The following is a 27,840-nucleotide window of genomic DNA, read 5'->3' as shown; positions in this document are numbered from 1 at the left end:
GAGTAACTGTATTTGTATCATGCCTGTGCCCTAACAGAAGTATCTTTAAAGTCAATAATAACATGGTACTAAATGCCCTAGTAGCTGTTCCAGATGTGCCCAGATATGCCACTATCCAGCTAATGGCATAAAGTGATCAAAGAATCATATTTTTATGGGCCAAGTATCATTATCTATTTCATCAAAAAAGTAACCCAAACTAGGTTCCTACTGTCCCAAAATGCTGGGTGAGACATCTTTGGTGTTGGAGTCCTGTTATTAAATAGATCTTTTGTGGAAGACTTTCTCACAGTAATAAAATCCCACAGTGTTTTTTATTATTATAATTTTGAGGAAAGAGAAAGTGCAGGGTTGGAGCCAGAGAGATGGATTAAAATCCTGGCTCCAGTACTTACTAGCTGTGTAGCATTTTTGAATTCCTTCAACTTTCTGAGCTTCAGATTCTTTCTTTGTAAAATGGGAATAACAGTGCCTAGCATCTGTGGTTATTCTGAGGATTGGTGAACATAACATTTGTAAAGCACCAGCACATATTCAATAATGGTAGTAGTTGCTGCTACTTTTATTAAAATAATCTGCCAAGTCCCAGTTGCATACACTATCATCACTGTGGTTAACTGAATATTTTCCTGGGATTTTGTAAAAACCCATCTAGACCCACAAAGAAGAAAATCAAATCATTTTCTCCACTAGTTTTGTGATGGTATTTTACATTTCCTCTTCTGAAGGAAGAAGATGCTTGAGGGAATAATTATCATGAATCTTAATATTTCAAAAATATTCCTTAGATGAATCTCTCATCACTGCTTATCATTTATAATAAGAATTAAATCCAGATAGTTGACTTAAGTTTAATTTCTCAAGTACATTTCAAGTTCAACTCACTTTTGAGTTAATGGGACATTCATCACAAATATGGCCTTTGTATACATCAAACCCACCTAATGAGGAAACATGCTTAAAGTGTGCTTTCAAGGTGGAATCCAAGAAAACTTTTTTAGAAAGCAAACTTGACTTTTTTTTTTTAAGACTTTTTGTATTTCTTAAAAATCTTCTAAGGCATCTGAATATGTCAAGTACAGACATTATAAAATAATGTCCTGACTCATCAGGTTTACCTTGAGAACTGTGAATACTAGTAATATTAGCTACAATTGAATTTTGACTTAGAAATGACTTATATGAATTAATCTTCAGGACAATTCTATATGGAGTCAAATATTATTTTTTCCACTTTACTGCTGAGGAAAGTGAGGCTTGGAAACATTGAGTAACTGGCTGAATGTCATACAGCCAGGGTTCAAACCCGGGTCTGGCTAACAGTGAAGTCTATGCTACTCACCACAGGGACATCCTGTTTCTCAAGAACCTCACAAGTTCAGCAGAATTCATGTGCATAAAGCTTTTCACAGTATTTCATCTTTTATAGATGAGAAAGGAAAGCTGTGGGTATGGCTTGGGAGAATGGAAAAACTCCAAATTAAGTGCACTTGGAATTTGAAAACTAATACCTTCTGCACGATGAAGGAATTACTGTCTTCAAGGTACCATAAAAAAAAAAATCTCCTTGTCATTTTTATTTCTTGTCTCTCTGCCTTCTTATATAATTATATTAGGAATTGAAAAATAAAAATTTTAAAGTTTCTATTTGGAGTGCTGGACAGAACACTGCTCATCTTGTATATAAGTAACCCTTAAAACTACAGATGTTTTTTTCTTTTTCTTTTTTTTTCCATTTCTCTCACTTTACACAGACATATATATGAAAATGTATATAAGTATATAAAATGTGTGTTATATATTACATATGAATATATATTTCTATATATTACATACACATATATATTATCCATGTCTTGCCTTTATTCCTAGTTTCTCTAAGGACTGACTAACCCGAATGTTTAGGGTGAGGGTTGAGAAATCCACCATAGCTCAAAGATCCCAGGATAGGCCCTGAGGTCACAGATACCAAGAAATGAAGAAGAAGGAGACAAGAGGAAGGTGACAAGGTTTATAGTGGGGAAAAAAAGATGAGACCAAAATGCTTTTAGCTGGAATGGCTCGGAATGAAAACTGGATGCCTAAGTGCATTTTGCTGTTAAATCTCAACTTGCACTGTTGCTTTTTAAAGTATTGTCCTGCACTGGGCTCCATTGACTTCCAGCAAGAGGCTGAAACGTATTCAGTGAAGTAGTCCAGCTTTTGCTGGACTAGCTTATGGCCTCAGGCCCAGAGTTGAGTAAGGGCTGCCTCTAAGAGTCAAAGATTCCCCTTGGGAAAAGCCAGAATAAGCTAGAAACATTAGAAGAGGAGATGTTTCATCTCCATTTTAGCATGTGCTAAGCTCTCCCTCCTTCCAGGCTAGATTCGGGGGTAACATTGGCACCAGCTTCAGAAAACAGATGCTAACATTTCCCTCAGCTGATAGTCAAGGTGACGGTGCTAGGTTTGGGCTGGGAGTTCTTAGCTGTCCATAAGAGAAGGCAAAGATTAAAACGAAAGCAGAATGAGCAGTAAGGAATAGCTCCCCACCCCAGAACACCCCTCGCTCACCTCCTCTGGAGACCCTCCAAAGAGCCAGAAGCTCTGGTTGAACATCACCATAAGTATTCACTGCATCCTCCCCTTTCTTTGCCCAGAGTAGGCTTTCCTCACTCCGGATCAGGGGAAATGAAAGCACAGTAAGTAACATTAAGTGATTAAGTGCTGAAGGGGAAGAAAAAAAATATATATATATATTTGCTTTCCTGATTGCCTGGACGGTGAAGCCTAACTGGGGCGTCTCCTGGAAGTGGCTTCTCAGGCATTTCACCTGTAAGTCTCATCACCCTGTGTTTGCTCTCAGTCTATTCTATGCCACAGTTATTTTTTCCCAAATGCAGCTTTGCCTTTTAGAATGGCCTGAGGCAGAGCAGGAATAACCACAAGGTGGTTTGTCCTTAGTACTCTCTAAGCAGCCCCTCCTCTCCCACTGCCTAACCAGAGAGACCTGGCCCTCCAGTGGAGCATGTCTTCTGGGGTGCTCCAAGTCCTAGATTTGTTCACCACCATTAAAGCTGTTCCTGGGCCTCCTGCTAAGTAACTATCAAACTGTTTAGACCTTCACTTTCCTTCAGCCCCCAGGTCATTTGACTAAACAGATTGGAGCCACCTAGATAACTCTGTTTTTACCCACCTTTGCTCACTTACCTACTGACTCTAAGAAAACCCATTTACTTTCCTGGCCCAGGAGAAGAGTCATGCTCTTGACTCCACCCCATGTTCCCTTTCCTCCAGGTAGATGGTCTACAAATTACCTCCTTTCTCTATTAAAATTCTCTCCTCCTCCAGATTCTTCTCTGTAGGCAGTAATGAATAACTTTCCAGGGTGAGCACAGAACATGGCACACTGCATGTGCTCAATTAAGATATGGCTGATCGAAAAAAATATATGTGGTCTTTCCCTCAAGCAGGGCAGCCACGTTACACAATTCCAGGGGCACCATTATGTTTCATTCTGTGTTAATGGTGCCCCCCTGAGTTGTATACCAAAATGGTAGTATCCTCAAACATCCTTTCTAAAACAACCATTACAGTATTCACACAATTTTTTTTAAAAAATTATGGCCCTATAAAGAATGAGTGTCTTCTGAAAACCAGTTTAAAAAAGCAAGTTCATTTTCGTCCAAGAAGTTTTCAAATTAGAAATCAGACACACCCTCAAAGTTTTACTGCCAGATTAAGGGAAAGAGGAAAATAAAATCCAAGTACAGATATCTTATCACTTTATTACAGCTCTAAGCTTTTAATCCTATATAAAAACACACGTTTGGAAGAATAGCAAAATATTTATTAAAAAGTCTGTGTTGGTATATTGGTTTTAAGAGAAAGAATCCCAAAACCAAAAATGATCCAAACACTAACCTAATATGTTTGATTTGGGAGTTCTTTGCCAAGACTGACTCCAAAGCATAGATAAATCAAATAAATTCACTGAACCAAATCTTTAGAATTGCTGTTTCAGAACTTCAGGAATCATGAAAGAATCTAGGTGTGTAACCACACAGGATCTTAGCCTAAGCCATTTGCCAAGACATATAAATACTTCAAGACCCTCCTTCTGCATATGCAAGAAACCTATGTAAATCTAACTTTTACATTAAGCCTTCTTTAGATACATTCACCCAGACATGTTTTACAGACTGAGTAATTCAATTTGATGAACAGAGACTATACTGAGATTTTAAGCAAACAAAAGTTTGGTGTAAAAAAAAAGGTAAAAGGGATTTAAGATCTCATACCAACACTATAGAACAAACAATTTCCTTATTCTGGAGTGGTATAGTTACCCTGAGTTAAAGGCAAGCCTTGTTTAAGTAGAGAAGTGAGTCTTCTAGTCAATTGTTTGCTAACCTAGTGGGTAAATTGTACCCAAAGCACCAGTGCATGCTAAATGTGTTGTCCTTCATTGGACTGGATCTAAGTGGCTGCCACTGCATATAATTCAGCTGAATTGAGAGAAACTGTATTGTTCAGATGTCTAAAGCAGTGACAATTTAAGGAAGACCAGCCTCTCTCTCGCTGAAAATTTAATGACTTCCTATTGCCTTCCTGTTGTAGTTCAAAATACTTAGCCCCCCAAAATAGATGACTTAAGTAAATTTGTGTTTATCTCACCAGCTGCATCTCTTGATAATCTCCCCACATGTGAGTGTGTGTGTGCATGAGCTCACACACGCATGCATGCACACACACAATGCACTCTAATCTCCAGCCATGCTAGACTGTGTGCAAGATTGGAAATGCCCCCACACCCACATTCTATTCACTCCACTCCTCTGTACATGCTGTTCTCCCTGCTGGCCACAGTTTTCCTTTCTTCGTTCACCTGGCCAACTTCTTATCTTTCAGCTGAGACACAGCCTAGACAAGACCTTCTCTGGGAAGCCTTCCCTGAACCTCCAAGCCTGGCTTGGTGAGCTACTCTCTGTGTTCTCACAGGGCTCTGCCCCCATTATAGCATGCAATATAGTTTCATATTTAGTTATATTTCCTCCCAATAAACTATAAACTCTCTGATAGCAAGAACCTCAAACCTGGCTCAGTAAAACTTGCTTACTAAACAAACACTAGATGTTAACTTATCCCTCTTCTGACCATCTTTATGCTTTATTACTGCTGTCCACTTGAACAAGTTAAAAGAACAGATACCTGAAATATATTAAGGAAATGGAGATTTCTCTGTAAACCATACTACAGATAAGCCATTCTACTTCAATTTCAATTCATACAATTCTTGATTTGCTTTAGGTTTGTGCCTTAAATATTTGAAAGAACAGGAAAAATCCACTAAACCAGCATACACAATTCAGTGCAAACTATATTCAGGCTATAGGACCATCCAGAAAGGGGAGTTGCTAAATTGGGAAGGTTTGATGAAAATTCCCAGGTTTTGATGAAAGTAATGGACATAGAAAATGTTAGTGAAGGGAAAGAGATGCAGGATGGGTAGAATGCAGATAAACAGGAGAAAACAGAAAACAAAAACTGGCTTGCCTTCCTTACATAGAAACCTGCCAGGAACAAAGAGTGAGTGGGTGGGAAGTCTACTTTGCTAAAAACCAAATTTCAGCCAGTCCTTACCCTCTGGCCTGGAGAGCCATCACGTCCCTGTGGACCACCACCTCCTGGGATACCCTAGGTAGATAGAACAAGGCCCCAAAAAAGTCAGATTCACAGGAATAAGTCACTCTCTCACCCAGCTTTCCTAAAATAGATCAAGATGTCCAAACAAACCTCAAAGCACAATGGTGAACCCTTTGTGACTCGGAATTCAGACCTGGAAGTTACTCATGGGAAAGCAATGTCACCCACCAGGGGTCACCCTGGGGAGCAATGGTGTAGCTTAAGGTAAATGAATACAGGCAAACAGTCTTTAATATGGAAACCACTTATTGCCAAGATTACAGCTGACTTTGGAAGCTACAGCCTTTTTTTTTTAACATGGCAAAGCTCTAGAGCTGAGATAAATCTACTGAAAAATAAAAATAATACCTGTGGACCAGGAAGTCCCGTATCTCCTTTCTCTCCTTTTTCACCTGGCATTCCCTGAATATCCAAAAGTACACGGAGTTAAGTTCACATAGGTAAAGTCTTAGTCTTGTCTTTTCCCCCCTCTGACTGAATATTTTCAACATGAAATTGCTTTCATGCTTCCATCCAAATGGAGTGTATCTCACATATGCTACGCCATTTATGTAAACATTCCTATAGAGCTCACCATTTGTACACCAGAATAGTTTTAACACAGAATATACAGTCCGATAGGACTAAGCCGATACTGTAAATACATGCAGAGAGAATTGAATATTTCAAAATTATTTATAGTTTAGATCTTAAAATCTCATATCTGTATAGATTTGTTTTGTTTCTACTGGAAAAATGTAAGAATGAAGTATGAAGTATAAGAATGGAAAGCAAATACAGAACTTTGCAGGTAGTAAGAACTCAGCAAATGTGTATTATTAGTTGTAGTAATTATACACATTGACATGTTAAAATTCTTGCTAAAATGTAAAAATAGCAGTCAGAGAAAACCTCTCAGCTAGGGAAACACCATTCTATGTGCAGAAAGATTGCTAAAAAGTATGTTTGAAAGGATCTAATTGCTTCAAGTATTATTTAGAGAAGTTGGTTTTATTCTTTAAATCTAGATCCCTACAGTAAGATTAATGGAGATCAGTGAATGGAATTCAATTTGCTTTCAATGGTAAGAAATAGCTTTTCAAAGAAATGCAGCTGTATATAGTACACTGTCTAAAATCTAAAATGCTCAGTGGACTGCACACTTTAATGCTAACTGAGATAAAGATCATGAATAAATGGCTTTTGTTAATCTACATCTGCAATTACTACAAATAATGAAAATCTTAAATGCGTATAACATTTATTACTTTCTAGATGTTATTACATTCATTAAGGATTTAGTCAAACAAGAAAAAGGGCTATACTCACACCTTAAGCCCTGTTTTGCTTGTATAGACACAACGTTTGTTTCCGTACCTCCCCTTCGTGCATGTACTTGTTTGTTAAAAGAGTCTCCTTAGATGACCAAAAAATCATCTAAGGGCACAGCTAACGAATGGACCCTTAATCATAACTTTCAGTGTGGCTGAGGCTCATTATTAAGACACAGAAGACAAAAGTTCATTCTTTATAACCTCAAGGAAGAGTGTTATAGAGTAATAAAACTCATCTGAATGTTTGCACACAACTCACGGGCATTCCTTGAATAGACAGACCACTTGGTCCTTGGGGTCCAGGGGGACCCTGAGGTCCTGGAGGGCCTGATTCACCCCGAGGGCCATCTGGTCCCTGAAAGGCACAAGAAAAAAATCATCCCAGAATCATGTTAGGCACTGATATATAGCAGACATTTCTGCTTAGGGCACTTATAATTCATTTCCTTATAAAATTTTTCCTAAGACACACTCACAGGATAACAAGACATCAAGCCTCAAGCAATTCACCTCCCAGGCAAAATGTAAAACCATAAGAGTAAATACACAGAGATTGCTGTAGCTTTATTGTTCTTTTCTTCCATAAATAAGAATACTGTGCCAATTATGTGAGTAACTAGACCCCCCACGCTCCATAACAAATTAAAATGGCATAAGTGCTTCAAGACCACCCTCCTGGTCTGTGAAAGTTCACAACACCCCGAGGACCTACATTCTCTCCCACTCCAGGACTGTCAACTACCTACCTCAGGGGCACTCTTCTGATTTATTGAGGACTTTGCACCTGGCTTCTGTCTTCTTCCTCATCTTGATTCTGCCCTTTGACTATACGTCTTCAATGTCCACTGAAAGACCTACTCTATGCTTAATATTATTTGATTTTTTTTCTTTCAGGATCAAGCATCCCTTTACATCAGCAACTCTTACTTCTATAGTTTGGACCTTGTGGCTTAGCTAAAACTACACCACCTCTGTGATCTTAGACCCAGAAAACCTCCTGATCCTCAACCTCCTTTTCTTCCCTGTCTCATTCTCTGACTCCCAACTAAAGCTATTCTTTTATTAAGACTTGGGCATCCTTTTAAATTTGTATCATCTTTGCATTCTTGGAGCAAAAAATACAAAGAGCAAGCAAAATAGGGCAAATTGGGGATAAATAATGAGTACAGACTAAGACCTGTTAAGATTTAGGTGCAGGGTAATAACCACATGGAAATGTCCAACAGTCTGGGAGTCAGGCGAGGTCTAAACTGGGGTGGATTTTGGAGTAGTTGAAGACATGTTTGTGGATGAGGTTATTAAGGAGAATGTGTTGATAGAGTGAAAGAGGAAATGGATAAAAATGAGATAAAACACAGGTACAAACGAGAGGAAGGGAAGTCTGAGAAACAATCTGAAATGAAAAAGCCTAAGAATTAGGAGAATAAGCATGGAGTGGTGTAATGTGTAGAAAAGGACAAAGGAGGAGAAAATTTCAAATAGAGAGGTGTCCGATCATGTCAAATGTTGTAGAGAACTCGTGTAAAATAAAAAATAAAAAAGAATTAAACTATAACCTATGGAACTGATAAGAAGCAACTGGTGACTTTAATGAGATAATCTCACAGGACTCCTAAGGGAACAGAAATCAAATGTGGGTTGAGAATTACTTGAGGGGTGAGGATAAAGCAGCACTGAATGGTGACTGTTCTTACAAGAAGCACAGTGTAAGGGGAAGGGAGGGGAGGAGCTAGATTTTAAAAGCTAAGATGGAAGAAGCAAGTAAGCAACTTATAAATATTACTTAATATTTATAATGGTTTAATAATACATCATTTATATATCACTGAGGAATTGACAATAGATAGAAGGGCAGAAAGTAGGTGGTCCCATTTTACTGTGTAAAATATCAGACAAAAATAACTAGGAGACACCAGCAACAGGGCTGCCTTATGCTTGCAAATTCCTATTATCTGTATGCTGCAACAAAATAAAAACTAATACATATTGGGGCATAATTCATCTATTACTACACCATGCATATTGGTGGACATGTGAGCATCTTTTGTCCAATAAGACTTTTTCCAAAAACCACTACTTAGTTGTATCTGTGATTCCTCAAAATCATCACATAGAAACAACCATAGCAGTCCTGTGGGAATGGGTAATTGGAAGAAATAGGTGAATCTTTGGATAACCAAACGTCTATGAAGTAATTTATCTTCATGATTAGAAACCTCATCCAGTGAAATTATTAAAAAAAAAACAACATTATGCTGACAGAGGTGTTGGGAGGAGGAAGCCAGAATCGACCGTAGTTCATGGGCACTGTCCTTGGGCCAAACCAAAGAAGACCCAGGGCACCCTCATTTGAGAAGAGGCCTCCAACCCCACTGGCTTTTCTTATAGCACCATAAGAGATGGAGCCAAGTAAGATACATCAAGTCTGTCTCAGAAAATGAAATAAAACAATCAAAAAAGGAGATGGCTGATGGCTTTCATTCACTCGCTTCCTTCTTATCCCTACCTTTGCTCCTACCTTGTTTCATCTGTTTCCAATTTCATAGTAAAAAGTTTTGTGGCATTCTCTTTTCCATGAATAAATGCTATGCTAATTTAGTAAGTAACCAGATTGAAGCAGTAAGTCAAGCAAGATGGATGGAGAAGAGACGTGGAGCAATATGGTGAAAATGAGACGGGAAGTCAAATTGTAAAGGACCTTAAACGCCATGCCAAAGAGGGTGAACTGTATTCTCAAGAAAATAGCACATGACTGCAGGTTTCTGAAGAGTGTGATAATATCCAGCATAGACTTTAAGGAAATTAATCTGGGGATAGATGAGAAGAATCATTCAGAAAGTCAAGCCACTGGAGAGAGGGGACCAGTCAGAAGATTTGCCAAAAGCCAGAGAGAAAATAGTGAGGCCTGAACTCAATTAGTGGCTGGGCTTCTGCCATTCCTTAAGATGCCTTTGTGCAAAGTAGAAAACTATGTGCCTTGTCATGACTGGGCATGGCCAGGGACTCCTGGCTGGAGCCTTTGTACAGTGTACAACCTGAACCACCACATGTGGTGGCCTTGGGTGGTGAGAATGGAAAACAGAACTGTGTGCTTGGTTATACATAGTGCCGAGAAAGGAGGAAGAATCCAAACCCTGAGAAATTACCTAGAAGGGGCTGATGCCAAGTTGTGAGTCTCTATGATTCCTCTAAAGATACATTTTTGCTGTAGAAGGAGTAAGAGATTGTACAGAAGAGAGAACTACCTTGGAGACTAAACCACTCAGAACACTGACTCTCTTCTGAATTAGTATTCTTTTTGATTAAAAAGCACAAGTCTTTAAAAATAAGAAAAAAAGGTTAGACACAACTTTGATAAAAATATAAGGAGTTTTAGATTGCGGGGTAAATTAAATCATATTTAACTCCAAAATGATGGCTGATTATGAGAAAGTGAAAAGCGAGCAAGTGAGCACATTACCTTCGGGCCCCGTTCACCTTGTTGGCCCTTTGGTCCTCGGAGTCCTGGACCACCCTGGCAGACAGATGTTAAGTATTAGCTCAAAGACAGATCTCAAAACAGTATATTCATCCATTTTTTAAAAATAATATGGATTATGTCATTACTATTTTATGTAAAGGCCAACACATTGTGTAATGTATATGTTCATCATAATCCTTAGCTGGAAATTTGCCACCCAACCCCAGCCCACCCTGAAAATGATTTCATAGTTTGAGAAAACTTGCTATGCCAAATCCTTTTAAATCTTAAACAATTATAGGATTTATTTATGCAGTGATTATTTAAAACTACTGTTCCTGATGCAAGGAATAAAATATGTTAATCTAAAATTATGTTTTACACTATAACTTTAAGATGAAATTATTCAATTAAATTGTAAAAAGCACATGAAAGTAGCAGCAACTTAATTTTCCTTATTTATCCAAAAAGCAATTAAATTAGTGTTTCTAAAACATTAGTCATTTGCACTTTCCCTCAAGATTTTTGCCATATTAACATACCGCCATTATTATTTAATAGCAATTTTCTTTACATAAACATATATCCACATATATAATGAAAATGTGTATATATGTGATCTATTTGTATACATGTTTGTATATATTCTTTGAATATTTTAATTGACTCACTTAAGTATATTTTAAAAGCAAATATAATAGCATTACAGTAAATGGAAAAAAGTATCACTTGCTAAAAATATAAGGTAACCTTAAAAATAAATATACTATAAATGATATTAAATCTAGCTAGATTTTGTTCCTGTTGAAGTCTGTGAGCCAAGAGTTTTCTCTTTGATTCCCAAAGGGATCAAAAACACACACTGGGGAAAAGATTGCCTCTTCAATAAACGGTGCTGGGAAACTACTGTATGTAGAAGAATGAAACCAGACATGCACCTGTCACCATATACCAAAATCAACTCAAAATGGATTTTGAGACCTGAAACTGTAAAATTACTAAGGGAAAATATAGGTGAAACACTTCAAGAATTACATCTGGACACAGACTTTATGAACACGAGCCCAAAAGCACAAGCAACAAAAGAAAAAATAAACAAACGGGACTATATCAAACTAAAAAGCTTCTGCACAGCAAAGGAAACAATGAACAGAGTGAAACAACAACCTACAGAGTGGGAGAAAATTTTTGCTAACTATGCATCCAACAAGGGATTAATATCCATAATATACAAGGAACTCAAGCAATTATACAGTAAAAAAACAAATAACCCAATTAAAAAGTGGGCAAAAGAACTGAATAGACATTTTTCAAAGGAAGACATACAAATGGCCAATAGGTACATGAAAAAATGCTCAACATCACTAGTCATCAGAGAAATGCAAATTAAACACTGAGATATCATCTCACCCCAATTAGACTAGAAATAATCAAAAAGAATGAGAATAACAAGTGCTGGCGAGGATGTGGAGAGAGGGGAATGCTCCTACACTGTTGGTGGGACTGTAAATTAGTACAGCCACTATGGAAAATAGTATGGAGGTTTCTCAAACAACTACAGACAGATCCTCGACACAATCCAGCAATCCCACTTCTGGGTATGTCCCCAAAGAAATGGAAATCACTATGTCGAAGGGATACCTGCACTCCCATGTTCATTGCAGCTCTGTTCGCAATAGCCAAGATATGGAACCAACCTAAATGTTCATCGAGGGATGATTGGATAAAGAAACTGTGGTATATATACACCATGGAATGCTACTCTGCCATGAAAAAGGAATGAAATTCTCCCATTTGCAACAACATGGATGAGCTTGGAGATACATATGTTGAGTGAAATAAGCAAAGCACAGAGGGATAAATACCATACGTACTCTCTCACAAGTGGGAGCTAAAAGATAAAGAAGAAAGGAAAGAAAGACCACAGTAGTGCGTTGGACTTGCAGAGGGAGAGAACATACCTAGGAATACAAAGTGAAGTAGGGAAAGGGGGATGGGAGAGAGGCTGGGGATAACCAAGGGGATAATTGGGTAGGGGACATGGGGTTTAATCACAATTTGTGGTAATGGACATGCTGCCAGTATGGATCTGGCCATCACATCTTAGGAACAAGTGGTAACAATTGCTTTGTACCCCATGAATAGTCATAACCAATAAAAACAAAACAAAATATTTAAAAATAATAATAATAAAAATAAATAAAAACACATCTGTAAACGAAAAAAAAAAGGGGGGGGGGAGATGTACAAGTGTTAGGATTGCCATGTGGGCACCAGACAGAATTTCTCTTTCACCTGAGCAGAAAGATTAAAAGATCATTGAAAATGAAGTAACTTTCTTCCTGTGTGATTTCACTTTATTTCATGCTATGTCAGGATTACTGAAAGTAATTTTGTATACCATCAGAAGAATACTATGTCCTTTGGGAAAATACTAAGTCAGGTGATCTTTAAGGTTTCTCCCAGCTTTTTTTAACCACCTAAATTGACTCCCTCCTCAGTATCAGTTGGCTACTCACAGTCTAGACATTTAAAATACAACTACAAAATTTCATTTCATTATGTGTATACGTATCTGTATAAAATATTGCCTATAGTAATAATATGATGGTATTTGATGCATACAGTTTAAATATGTCACAATTTTTACATAGCTTTCAACTTAATATATGTTAGAGATTTTTTTCTGTTATGTTACATATTGATCTAACTCATTCTTCTTAACTGTTGAATAGTTGTCTGAACCTTGGATATATAATAGTTTGTTTAACCATTCTTCTATTATCAAAAATTTAGGTGTTTTTCCCCCCTTTTTGGTGGTGTTGTTGCTGTTTAAACAATACTTCAATTAATATCCTTATACATCCCTCAAGTAAAAATGTTAGTATTTCTCAGAAGAAGATAGCAAGACGTAGAACTGTAAGTGAAATTTGATGAATATGCAGATACACTATCAAATTGCACTCCAAAATAGCTCTGCAAGGTTACATATATATCTACTAAAAGTTTAAAAGGGTCTCTGTTAACTGGATATTATCAAACTACATTTTTACCAACCTGATCAGTAAAACAAAAACCAAAAAACCTTACTATTGTTTTAATTTTCATTTCCCTGAAAACTACTAAGATTGCACATCTTTTCATAACTTTATTCTATTTGCATTTTATCCTCACTATGACTACTTACACACTTTGCCCAGTTTTCTATTGGTTACGTGTCTTTTTTTCTTTGATGTGTAAAATTCTCCATATATGTGAATACTATACCTTTAACTGTTATATGATATACATATGTATGTGTACACACAGGCATATACATGCACATATGTTATATATGTGGCAATTATTTTTCCCCAGTGTGTCAGACACTGTTGGCTGGCTCCCTAAGAGCCTTTTCTGACCTCCTTCTTTCTTTTACGACTGCTACTGCACAGATACTTGCTTTCCCAGCTTTTCTTTGCAACCAGAAATGGTCGTGTTAACCAGTTTTGGCCAATTTGATCAAGCAGCAACGAGCCTAAGGAAAGCAATATGGGAAACTGGAACAAGTTCAGGCCCTTGATGAAGAGTCTGAGCAACCTCACCTGCCTTCTGACCACCTACCTCTAAACCTTCTGCTGAGCAAACGACGAATGTCCTATTGTCCTTATGGTTTACACTACTGTGTTGGTCAAAGTGTCTGTTCCTTGCAGCCTAATGAATCCCAGTGAACACACACAGCCTGTCACAACTCTTTAGTTTTGTTTGTGCATCTTAAATGGTTGGTTTTTAACTGAAGATTTTATTTGAATGCGACTGTCACACAGATATTCATGCCAGCGATACCATATCTAAAAGCCAGGCACCATTACAGTTCTAATTTACTTTCCACTTTATCTCTAATCCTTTTCACTGAACATATGGCAAAGGTTCACCAAATATTTGTGGATAAAAACATCCATCCTTTTAATAAAAAAGGTAGTCTAGGCAAATGTGATATGGTTCTTCCACCTGCTTTTCTACAGATCTTTTATAGTTTTATTGACATCATTCTGCTGTGTAAATTCTTGAATGAGAAAATAATCAAAACTATGTTCAATTACCAGACAGGATTTGTTACATATTGTTTGGGACACTATTTCTTAAATAGTTTATTACACTTAAATATAAAATTTGAATATTAGAAATTTTGAAATATTTGAAAATTTCAAATGCTTCTCTTTAATTTTCTTTTTTTTCTTTTCCTCCAAGTCAGAGCTCAGCCCTTCCTTTTCAATTCCCTGCTGCTTTTTTCTCATTAGAAAGTTTAACCCTTAGGTCATAAATAAATGTTGTATGACCGGTTCCAAAGTATTGCTGATTTTAAAAAAATCTTGAAATCCCTCCAGCTACAAGTGCTTATTAATGCTGACTAAAACAAAATAAACATTATTGTAATTAAGAACGGAATCCTTAAGTATGAAGAATAAAGAACTAAACAACTATAGTAGACATGTACAGTATGACTGACTGCCCTTGGGGAAGATGGAGAAGATGATTGAGGCCTGTGGTAAAAATTATGTTTTAGAGCCCACACAAGACATTGAAATGTGAATTTGGGCTATGATGGGGCTGGGGTGGTGGGGGAGGGTTCTCTTTAAAACTGAGAAACTTGAACGATACACTCTGAACGAGCTAGGAAAAAATAATGGCCCACTATCAGGTGTATATCTAAGATATTCTTTCTCTTTTAGTTATGTCAGTAGGAGAAAAGGTCTCCCCAAGGAAATATTAATATTCCCTAGAAGCTGATTCCCATACAATCTGGAGACCAAACTTCACACTGCTTGTGAGGATTAAAACAAAACTCCAAAGTCAAACCTTCAAAGTGGTTTTCAGTTGGTTTTACACACAAAAGCTTAGCAGAGCAAACACAGACATTCACAAGAGAAATATAGTCCAAACAAAAGCTCAGAATATTCCCAGAGATAAAGTTTCAAATAATACAAACTTAAATATACTCACACATACACACACACACACACACACACAAAATCACAAAATACAGGTGGAAACAAGTTATGATGAGTAAAATTAGCAGGAAAAAGTATGGCAGAATCAAAACCACATGTACTGCAAATTTTCAAAATATAAAATAAAGAATATAAGCTGTAATTTATTATTTAGAGAAAAAATGTTTTGAAAGAAGTACAAAGAAATGATGAACAAATAATCAGGAAGATTTGAAAAGAAACCAAATATAACTTCTAGATATGCAAAATATATGAAGAGTAAAATGGAAGGTATGAAGAGTAAAATTAGAAATCGAAAGGTAGGAGGTTGGGGCAAGATGGCGGCGGCTGCGGCGGCTGGCGCGGAGTAGCTGAGGTGGAAAAGGTGGCCACTGGGCCTCAGGCAGCCGGGAAACTTGTGGACCTTCCTCTGGCCATCTCTTAAGGGAGGACTGCTGCTGCTGGCCGGTCGTGGGGGCTCAACGCCACTTTGCCCCCGGCAGGAGAGGCTGCCTCATTTACAGGCAACAGCTTTGAAGTGTGGAGCAGGAAAAGAACTGATTCTTAGCTGCAAAAGCGAGTCTTGAAACAGGGAACACGGCGCCAGGGCTGCTGTGGATGCAGCCAGGTTCCCGGAGGCTGGGGCCGCGCTGAAGGCGGCCAGCTGCCCTATTCAGGATTCGAGGTTTCAGGCCGGCATTAAAGAAGATTCCTGGGAGCGCCCGAGCGGCGCCGCGACTGAACAGCCCGAGGCGGCAGCGCCGAGAACACGGAAGGCAACAAACCAGAGACAGAGCGAGCGCCCGACCTGGCACAGCACTGTGAGTGATCCCTGGCACAGCTCTGTTCGGGGGGTGGATGCCCACGCGGCTTCCGCCTGCACCACCAGGCCACTCACTGCCCCGGTGCTGCCTCCATTTTCCCAGGTGCGGGCAGCTCCGCCCTGCTCGGCCATCACTGAGCCCATTTGCTTGGCCTGGCGCGGGGCTTTCCGGACCCTGCGGGCCGGCCTCCTCTCCCACTCCCTCCCCCACTCCCTCCGAGGTTCTCTGGTGGGGCTGGGGGTGTGGGGCATCCCGACCAGTGTTGGGAGGGCTAGGAAGTACGGGCGGGCCGACTGTCACTCCACCACACCCTGGACTCCAGCCCCGGTAAACTTCCTGTTACTGGGAGGCAGATACCATCTCTGCGACCACCAGTTTGGAAAAAAGCCTAACGAATTTCTGGTTGGGAATAGTGTGGTAGGAGAGTTCCCAGGTCCGCTTGAACCTGCCGGAGAGCAGGCTGCAGGCGGGCACTAGACTCGGTTTATACCGGGGGGATACAAAGGTGAACAAGACCCGAGAAAGATCTACACAGTGCTACAAAGGCACCCAGAGAGACCGGTAATCTGTGCCTAGCAGAAACCTGGTAGACTTCCTGGGCGAGGCGGTGCTGAGCAGGGTCTTGAAGGCCCAGCTGATAGACGAGGGGTGCAGAAGACACGCCCCAGCCCAGCACAGTGTGCACAGAGCGGGGAGACGTGCGGCCAGGGAGGCGGAGACTCGACAGAAACCACACACCCGGTGGGGTCGCCACTGCACGATCTAACAGCCTGGGCCAGAGCACACGGAACGGGGAGAAGTCCTGTACAGAAAGTGAAAGCTCAACAGAGATCACACACCCTGTGGTACGTGATCCACCAGCCCAGCAGAGTACAAGCTGACCAGAAAGGTGGCTCCCCGGAGAAGCCCAAGACCCGAGGCAACCACACACACAAGGCACTAGAGGCCAACTGAGCAGTCACGGCGGGAGCCATACCAAATTGGCAACCACAGCAACATCCTAGTTAGTCATTAGTCTTAAACCGGTGGACTGTGAAACCCCCTGCCACAATGAATAAACACCAAAAAAAAGACACCAGAAATACAAAAAATCAAGAAAGTACACCACCAAAAGTTAATAAATCTCATACTCTAGATCCTATAGAACAAGAAGCCCTTGAAATAACTGACAAGGAATTTCGAGTGATAATTCTAAGGAAACTGATTGAGATACAAGAAAACTCAGCTAGACATCATGATGAAATGAGGAAAAGTATACAGGATCTGAAAGAGGAAATATACAAGGAAATCAATGTCCTGAAAAAAAATGTAGCAGAACTTGCTGAACTGAAGAAGTTATTCAGCGAAATAAAAAACACAACGGAGAGTTTAACCAGCAGGCTTGTCGAAGTTGAAGAGAGAACCTCTGAACTTGAAGATGGGCTGTTTGAAATAACACAAGCAGACAAAAAGAAAGAAAAAAGAATCAAGGACATGGAAGAAAATCTGAGAGAGATATCAGACAACCTCAAGCGCTCAAATATCCGAGTCATGGGTATTCCAGAAGGGGAGGAAAATGGAGATTCCATTGAAAACATATTCAACAAAATAGTGGCAGAAAACTTCCCAGGTATAGGAAAAATCACAGATCTTCAGATCCAGGAAGCTCAATGATCTCCAAACGTATTCAACCCAAAAAGGCCTTCTCCAAGACATGTCATAGTCAAATTGGCAAAACTCAGAGACAAAGAGAGAATCTTAAAAGCTGCAAGAGAGAAGCGTCAAATCACCTATAAGGGAGCCCCAATCAGGTTAACATCAGACTTTTCATCACAGACCCTAAAAGCTAGAAAGGAATGGGATGATATTTTCAAAATACTAAAAGACAAAGATTGCCAGCCAAGAATACTCTACCCTGCAAGGCTATCCTTCCGAAATGAGGGGCAAATAGTATATTTCTCAGACAAACAAAAACTGCGGGAGTTCACTACCACAAGACCACCCTTACAAGAAATCCTCAAGGGAGTACTGGGTTTGGTTCCTGAAAAATAACTACCACTGCCATAAAAACCTAAGACAAATCTAAACCCGCTAGTACAATAAAAATGGCATTCATGAAGAGAAAACAAGCTAACAAAAACACTATCTACAACCTAAGGAACCAACAAACAAAGAAACCAAACAGTAAATCAGAAAGCAAGGAACAAAAGACACCTAAGACAACCAAACAACCAATAAAATGCTAGGAATAAATCAACACCTTTCAATAACAACTCTTAATGTTAAAGGCTTAAATTCCCCAGTTAAAAGACACAGACTGGCTGACTGGATCAAAAAGCAGGACCCAACTATATGCTGCCTACAAGAGACCCACCTCACCCATAAAGATTCACACAGACTAAGAGTGAAAGGATGGAAAAAGATTTACCATGCAAACAGAAAAGAAAAACGAGCTGGAGTGGCTATTCTTATATCTGACAAAATAGACTTTAAACTAAAAACCATAAAAAGAGACAATGAGGGACACTACTTAATGATAAAAGGACTGATCCATCAAGAAGACATAACAATCATAAATATGTATGCACCCAATGTTGGAGCAGCCAGATTTATAAAACAAACTCTATTAGACCTAAAGAAGGAAATAGACACTAATACCATAATAGCAGGGGACCTGAACACTCCACTGTCAATATTAGACAGATCATCTAGGCAAAGAATCAGTAGAGAAATACAAGATCTAAACAAGACTCTAGACCAATTGGAATTGGCAGATATCTACAGAACATTCCACCCAACAACCTCAGAATATTCATTCTTCTCATCAGCACATGGATCATTTTCCAGGATAGATCACATATTAGGTCACAAATCAAGTCTCAATAAATTCAAAAAAATTGGAATTATCCCATGTATCTTCTCAGACCACAATGGATTAAAACTAGAAATTAATAACAAACAAAACTCTGGAAACTATACAAACACATGGAAATTAAACAGCATTCTACTTAATGACATATGGGTTCAAGAAGAAATCAAGCAGGAAATCAAAAAGTTTATTGAAACTAATGAAAACAATGATACATCATACCAAAACCTGTGGGATACTGCAAAAGCAGTATTGAGGGGAAAATTTATTGCATTAAATGCTCACTTCAGAAGAATGGAAAGATGGCAAGTGAACAACCTAACACTTCACCTTTAAAGAACTAGAAAAACAAGAACAATCCAATCCTAAAGTTAGCAGACGGAAAGAAATCATTAAGATCAGAGCAGAACTGAATGAAATTGAAAACCAAAAAACAATTCAAAAGATCAACGAATCAAAAAGTTGGTTTTTTGAAAAGATAAATAAAATTGACAAACCATTAGCATGGCTAACAAAAAAAAAGAAGAGAGAAGACTCAAATAACAAAAATTAGAAATGAAAAAGGCGATATTACAACTGATTCATCTGAAATACAAGGAATCATTCGAGACTACTATAAACAACTATACGCCAACAAATTTGAAAATCTGGAGGAAATGGATAAATTTCTGGACACACACAAGCTCCCAAAACTGAACCGTGAAGACGTAGAAAATTTGAACAGACCAATAACAGTAAAGGAGATTGAAGCTGTTATCAGAAGGCTCCCAACAAAGAAAAGCCCAGGACCAGATGGATTCACAGCAGAATTTTACCAAACATTCAGAGAGGAATTGACACCGATTCTTTACAAACTATTCCAAAAGATTGAAACGGACGCAAATCTCCCAAACTCATTCTATGAAGCAAACATCATCCTGATACCAAAACCAGGTAAAGATATAACCAAAAAAGAAAACTACAGGCCGATATCCTTGATGAATATAGATGCAAAAATGCTCACTAAAATACTAGCAAACAGAATACAGCAACACATACGAAAAATTATTCATCACGATCAAGTGGGATTCATCCCAGGGATGCAAGGTTGGTTCAACATACGCAAATCAATAAATGTGATACACCATATTAATAAACTCAAACACAAGGACCATATGATCATCTCTATAGATGCTGAAAAAGCATTTGATAAAGTTCAGCACTCATTCATGACAAAGACCCTCTATAAGTTAGGTATAGAGGGAAAGTATCTCAACATAATTAAAGCCATATATGACAAACCCACTGCCAATATCATCCTGAATGGGGAAAAGCTGAAAGCTTTTCCTTTAAGAACAGGCACTAGACAAGGATGCCCACTCTCACCACTCCTATTCAACATAGTGTTGGAAGTACTAGCCAGAGCAATCAGAGAAGAGAAGGAAATAAAGGGCATCCAGATTGGAAAAGATGAAGTCAAACTGTCCCTGTTTGCAGATGACATGATCCTATATATTGAACAGCCTAAAACCTCTACAAAAAAACTGTTGGAATTGATAAATGATTTCAGCACAGTAGCAGGATACAAAATCAACACACAAAAATCAGTAGCATTTCTTTTCTCCAATAGTGAACATGCAGAAGGAGAAATCAAGAAAGCTTGCCCATTTACAATAGCCACCAAAAAAATAAAATACTTAGGAATTGAGTTAACCAAGGAGGTGAAAAATCTCTATAATGAGAACTACAAACCACTGCTGAGAGAAATTAGAGAGGATACAAGAAGATGGAAAGATATTCCATGCTCTTGGATTGGAAGAATCAACATAGTGAAAATGTCCATACTACCCAAAGTGATATACAAATTCAATGCAATCCCCATCAAAATTCCAAAGACATTTTTCTCAGAAATGGAAAAAACTATTCAGACATTTATATGGAACAATAAAAGACCACGAATAGCCAAAGCAATGCTCAGCAAAAAAAATAAAGCTGGAGGCATAACACTACCTGACTTTAAGCTATACTACAAAGCTATAATAACCAAAACAGTATGGTACTGGCATAAAAACAGACACACTGACCAATGGAATAGAATAGAGAATCCAGAAATCAACCCACACACTTACTTCCATCTGATCTTTGACAAAGGCACCAAGCCTATTCACTGGGGAAGGGACTGCCTCTTCAGCAAGTGGTGCTGGGATAACTGGATATCCATATGCAGGAGAATGAAACTAGATCCATACCTCTCACCGTATACTAAAATCAACTCAAAATGGATTAAGGATTTAAATATACACCCTGAGACAATAAAACTTCTTAAAGAAAACATAGGAGAAACACTTCAGGAAATAGGACTGGGCACAGACTTCATGAATACGACCCCAAAAGCACGGGCAACCAAAGGAAAAATAAACAAATGGGATTATATCAAACTAAAAAGCTTCTGCACAGCAAAAGAAACAATTAAAAGAGTTAAAAGACAACCAACAGAGTGGGAGAAAATATTTGCAAAATATACATCTGACAAAGGATTAATATCCAGAATATATAAGGAACTCAAACAACTTTACAAGAAGAAAACAAGCAACCCAATTAAAAAATGGGCAAAAGAGCTAAGTAGGCATTTCTCTAAGGAAGATATCCAAATGGCCAACAGACATATGAAAAAATGCTCAACATCACTCAGCATCCGGGAAATGCAAATCAAAACCACATTGAGATACCATCTAACCCCAGTTAGGATGGCTAAAATCCAAAAGACTATTAATGATAAATGCTGGCGAGGCTGTGGAGAAAAAGGAACTCTCATACATTGTTGGTGGGACTGCAAAATGGTGCAGCCTCTATGGAAAATGGTATGGAGGTTCCTTAAACAATTGCAAATAGATCTACCATACGACCCAGCCATCCCACTGTTGGGAATATACCCAGAGGAATGGAAATCATCAAGTCGAAGGTATACCTGTTCCCCAATGTTCATCGCAGCACTCTTTACAATAGCCAAGAGTTGGAACCAGCCCAAATGCCCATCATCAGATGAGTGGATACGGAAAATGTGGTACATCTACACAATGGAATACTACTCAGCTATAAAAACGAATGAAATACTGCCATTTGCAACAACATGGATGGACCTTGAGAGAATTATATTAAGTGAAACAAGTCAGGCACAGAAAGAGAAATACCACATGTTCTCACTTATTGGAGGGAGCTAAAAATTAATATATAAATTCACACACACACATACACACAGACACACACAAACCGGGGGAGGGAAGAAGATATAACAACCACAATTATTTGAAGTTGATACAACAAGCAAACAGAAAGGACATTGTTGGGGGGGAGGGGGGGAGGGAGAAGGGAGGGAGGTTTTGGTGATGGGGAGCAATAATCAGCTACAATGTATATCGACAAAATAAAATTAAAAAAAAAAAAAAAAAAAAAAAAAAAAGAAATCGAAAGGTAACCCTAGTTGGAGTTTCAGAAAAACAGAGATGATTAATAGAGGCAAATTTCAAAGAGATAATGACAGAATATTTCAGATTTAATGAGAAACATTGATGTTCATATTCATGAAGTACAGAAAATTCCAAAAAGGCAAAATGACAAGAACCATAAAAATCCAGACCAAGACATTATATAGTGAAAATTCAGAACACCAAAGACAAAAGGATCATGAAAACAAGCAGGGAGAAAAGACATGTTTCCCACAGAAGAATTTCAGTTTTGACAGCTGACTTTCCAATAGAAACAACGAAAGCCATAAAACAGTGTAATTGAAATTATAGCGTTGAAAGAAAATTGACCTTGAATTGTACCTCCAGTTTATTAGTTTACAAAGTCATCAGATTGCTTTAATTGACATCAATGTTAAATTGGAATTTCTTAAGCAAGATAGGAGGTTTACTGTTCTCTCATATTAAAATATTAGCTGGTAGATGGTCCACGGTAATAGAGCATCTTTACCATGTAAAGTAGTATGAAGACCTACATTGCTTCCATCTTATCACTCTATTAATACCTTAGGATGTTGCTTATCAAAGCTAGCATATTCTCATTCTAGCCAGTTGGAAAAGGAGAAAATGGTTAACAGCACTTGGTTTTCATTTAAGAACAGTACTCAAGGTGTAGGCAAACATCCTTTCCCTCATATTCTATTGACCAGAACTTAGTCATAAGGTCACACCTACTTGCACAGGATTCTAAGAAATCAGTTCCCTAGCTGGATGGTAATGTGCTTAGCTAAAACTCAGGGGATTGTATTACTATAAAGAAGCAGTGAAAATGAATGTAAGTACAATTAGCAAACTCTGTAATTATCTCAAAACTATCTGTTGACAACATTTCAGATATGTCAGAAATAAAAACATTTTAGATGAACAAAAACTAAGACTATGCTATCAATAGTCTCTCATTAAAGGAACATCCAAAGGATTGAACCTACATTCATGATTTACATTGGGGTTTACTCTTGGTGTAGTACATTCTTTGAGTTTGGACAAATGTGTTTAATTAAATAAGAAGTAGGCCTGAGACTATTTCCCTATTTTGAGTTCCTGTGTAATACACTGTAACCTAACTTAAGTAAACAGACTGAAACCTAATTTAGGAGTACATTTTTTCTAACAAATAGCTAGGTTTCAGTCAATCACAAACAGCTGAGTTACAGCCAATCACAGGCAGCCAACTAATCAGACCTGCCCAAATAAGGACGATGCCTAGTTGTAGCCAATTAGGTGATTTCTTAACTTTGCTTTCCTGTTTGACCCATGGAAGCTCTCTGCTCACACTGCTGGGTAGAGCTCACGGAACCTCTTCTGCTTCTGAGTGCTGCCTGATTCATGAATTGTTCTTTGCTCACATAAACTGTTAAATTTAATTTTTCTAATTTCCTTTTAACAAATGTATAATGACATGTATTCACCATCACAGTATCATACACAATAGTTTCTCTGCCTTAAGTTATTCTGGTTTTTTAAAATCTTTTCTATGTTTGAAATGTTTTATAATTAAACATGAATTTATTTCAAATATTACACAAAATATATGTAACTTATATTTTGGCAAAGGAAATTAGGGAAATAAAACAATCTGTGAATCACATAGGTCAATCCAGCTCTACCCCCAAAACCTACTTAAATAGGCCCACGTAAGCATCCTCAGAATCCAGTCAGTAAATATTCTCTCCCCATAGGTTTGAAGGCTTAATCCTAAAAATACATGCGGACTTTCTCTGACATCATCAATGACATACACATACATGTGGTGAACCAGTTTTGGCCATGAATCAGTGAACTTAGGATATTCTGAAAGAAAAAACATCTAGTACTTTTCATGACTGAGCGTATCTAATAACTGTTGATTCCCACACTACTATGTTGGAGATTCTACATTTTTAATGAGTATCCCAAATGATTCTGATCAGCATTTATTGTTCTGGAGCCTGAAAGAAAATTTGGCACACAGTTACAAATAAATCTTTGTATTCTATTCCCAGATTAAACCAAACAAAACACTTTATATTTGATTAAAGTTTCATAATGCACAGAGTACTTACATACACATTATCTTATGTATTCCTCATAATACCAGTTAAAGAGGTGGCTACTGTTTTATACATGAGGAAATGTAAGTTCGCGGTGGTTCAGTGACTTGCCTAGTCTTAGGAATTAGATTTAATGCTCCTACCATTACTCCAAATCTGCTTCTTTGGGATATTCTTTTGTTTAAAAAACAAAAAGTGTTTGGGTTGTATATCCATAGCTTAAATGAATGTTCTATGTGTCAGAGATAAAGGAGGAATTTCTGGGATGTGTTTTAGATACATTCAGCAGGATCTTTTCCTTTTTGTTCAATTCAGGAAATACAGTACACAAATGAAGAAAAATTAGGTTGGCGGGGCCAACCTGGAATGAACTTTCATGCTTCAAGCCAGCTGCCTGTGTGGGTTACCTACTGCTCGCATGCTGACTGTGCCAGGCTGCCTCTGGCAAGTCACTGTGCATGGGCGGGTCGGGCATGAGAATACTCCTCCTGCAAGGTCTGGGTGTCTTCATTTGCCTGTGCATATTCTCCCGCCTTTTTTTCTGGTTTTTTTTTTTTTTTTTTTGGTTCTGACCACAGAACAGCTGCATCATTATCTTAAAGAAACACTGATAACTCCAGTCAAGCAGGTTAGAAATGAGTGCTTAAACATGTTACAAAAAAAAATTATCACGGTAAATTAAAAAACTCAAATAGTATAATTATTTACATTTTGTGATTCACAAAACTGTTTTCTCTCTCTCCTGCCCCCCTCCTTCCTTCCTCTTTCTTTTCTTCCTTCTGTCCCTCCCTCCTTCCTCCCTTTCTTTTCTTCTGTAGGAAGCTCTGTAGCAAGTTTTCTGTAGTGAAGAACTTCATACTCAGATGAGGTGCTTTTCCTGGTGAATTCAAAATCCTCCCTTCCCATATAAATTTTGATACAGAATGGGCAAAGGGAGGGTATGCAAATCTCTAGGCCCAAGTAGAGGGACCACGTTTGAAACATTCAGACTGAAAGGAACCACAGTAGATTAAAGGGAGGATTTTGAATATAGAGCAGCATGAGAGAGAGCATGACTTTGTGATGAAACAGCATCATCTCTCGGAGTCGCAGAGACCTGGATTTGAAGCCATGCTTCTCCACACTGTGTTCTTTAGCCAAGTAACTTAATGTCTCTGAACCTCAGTTTACTCACAGGATGAAGTGAGTAACAGCCATTTAGTACAGTAGTCAGCATATATCAGATACACGAGTCACAGCTATTAATATTATTAAAGAACATTTAAGGCCAAACAAGGCCAGACTTACTGGTGGGCCTGCTGGTCCCAGAGCCATTTCATTGGCTTCAGGACAGGAGCAAGAATGTGGAAGGTCTGGGCAGGACTCATCATCTCTCTAAAAAGAAAAAAAAATAGCACAACTGTTAACAAGACAGTCTATACAAATGCCTTTATTGACTCACAGAAAACACTTTGAAGCCATTTTTAAATTTTCAAGTGCACATTAGTCTAGAAATTCCTTATTAAAAATATTTTCTGTAAAGAAAAATGGGTGGGTGCCCAGTGAGTCATGGATAATCACTATTATTGAAGGATGTTGCTAAAACCAAGTTGGGAGTGCAGGTGAGAAAAGAAAGCCAGAAGTGGGTGCGAAAAAATCCTAGTTACTATTCTGTCGGAGTAATACTAGTCTATGAACTAAAGGTTCTGAAAACTTTCTTTATGCTACAATATTTTCCATGTTTCAAGGATAAAAGAAAACTTGTTGGAATGCTCAATCAAAACAACTGCATCTATACTAAAACAAACAAACAAAATAAAAACGGTATTTAAACATGTCATCAATTCCCTGTGACAATTTCAATAACTGCTCACACCGTTGCAAGCAAGCAAATCATCACAGTGTCAATCTAAGGCTTTAAGTTAGGAAGACATTTTTCTTCAGTAATGGCAGGTTGAATAAATCTGAATGAGTTACTGGAATGTAGAAGAAGACAGAGCACCTGCTAACAGCTACTGAACAATTTTTAAATATCCCATTTAGAGTAGTAGCCAAAACTAACTCAGTACTGGGATAAGAAACTACAGAATTTCGTGCAGTCTATCAGTACTCTTGGGTAGAGAGAAAGTAAGCTTCATTAATTGAGACTTCGGAGGAAAAGTAAGGTTAGAGTTGAATAGAGCATGATGATAGTTAAATTACCAAACTGAAAATAATAATCTGAGTCTCTGAAATATTCACAATAGAAACCCCAAAATGGTTGAGCAAATGGCCCGTATATACTTTTCTCTAAATGTTGAAGAACTATCAAAGCTTTCAGATCAAACCCCCTGCTAGCACATTTAGCCTGACTTTTGGCCAGCTAGAGTGAAATACAAACTTATGTATTCTGAAAGATCTCCCAAATAAAGCCGACAGCAGGCCACCAGGGAGCAGAGACTTGGAGCTGCTTTTGCCATTCCTGTTGACTGTGTCTCTACCCATGTCTTCTCACTATGGAATTTACCATCTTCAGCTACAGAAGTGAAAGGAAAAGCAATGAGAGGGCTCAGGTCCTTCCTAGGAGAAGTGGTCATCACATTTTTGCTTGACACAACATAGGGTTCTGAGTGTTTCCCCTTCCACTTTTCAATCTACCTGCACTTAAGCATAACATAAAGGTGTTACTGATTTAATTCCTCAACAGAGTTTACTGAAACTTAATTTGATGAAGAAAGACTAAGTTACTTCCTCCTCAAACACAGGTTGCTATGAATTTACTGCCTGCCATAGACATTGTTATCTGGTGTAAAGTCTGATAGAGTCAAATCTCTTAGGCTTCATGAAGGCTTCTTCATGCTCATTCTCCAGGTTCAACTATTAAGACATAACTCTGTCCACCCATGACAGGGTCACCTATGTTCGTTTACTTGCTCTAAGGATCCTAAGAGATGAATCTGTTTTTCTGTTTTTATATATATGTAGTTTGTATATATATGTTTTATATATACAGGTATACCCCCGTGAGTTAATTGGAATTAATAATGATAAAATGTTTAGTTTTCTAGTAGCATCACATAGGTTATATAGATTATGACTGCAGTTTCAAAATTGTGTGCCAAAATGTTCTGGGGCATTATATTGAACTTACAGGGACACTGTGAATGTTTTAAAAGTTCAAGAGAAACACAGCAGTATTTGTCATGCATTGGACAGTGTGTAAACAACCAGTCCAAGGTAGTTGACAGT

At 38.2% G+C, this 27,840-nt stretch overlaps 1 protein-coding gene across 2 annotated transcripts in view; it reads right to left on the bottom strand.

The window, feature by feature from the left end:
- COL14A1 (collagen type XIV alpha 1 chain) overlaps nt 1-27,840 on the bottom strand; it is a 213,435-nt gene that overhangs the window by 39,959 nt on the left and 145,636 nt on the right. For both annotated transcript variants that reach the window (XM_063079077.1, XM_063079078.1), the window contains exons 36-40: nt 25,921-26,007; nt 10,459-10,512; nt 7,258-7,353; nt 6,034-6,087; nt 5,623-5,676 (exon numbers count right to left, since the gene is read on the bottom strand). In XM_063079077.1, coding sequence (XP_062935147.1) covers nt 5,623-5,676; nt 6,034-6,087; nt 7,258-7,353; nt 10,459-10,512; nt 25,921-26,007 — 345 coding nt within the window. The remainder of the gene's footprint in view (nt 1-5,622; nt 5,677-6,033; nt 6,088-7,257; nt 7,354-10,458; nt 10,513-25,920; nt 26,008-27,840) is intronic.

Source organism: Cynocephalus volans, chromosome 15 (assembly GCF_027409185.1).
Source record: "Cynocephalus volans isolate mCynVol1 chromosome 15, mCynVol1.pri, whole genome shotgun sequence".
NCBI classification, from domain to species: Eukaryota; Metazoa; Chordata; class Mammalia; order Dermoptera; family Cynocephalidae; genus Cynocephalus; species Cynocephalus volans.
The sequence above is the reverse complement of the archived record's forward strand: the minus strand, read 5'-3'. Positions and strand labels throughout refer to the sequence as shown.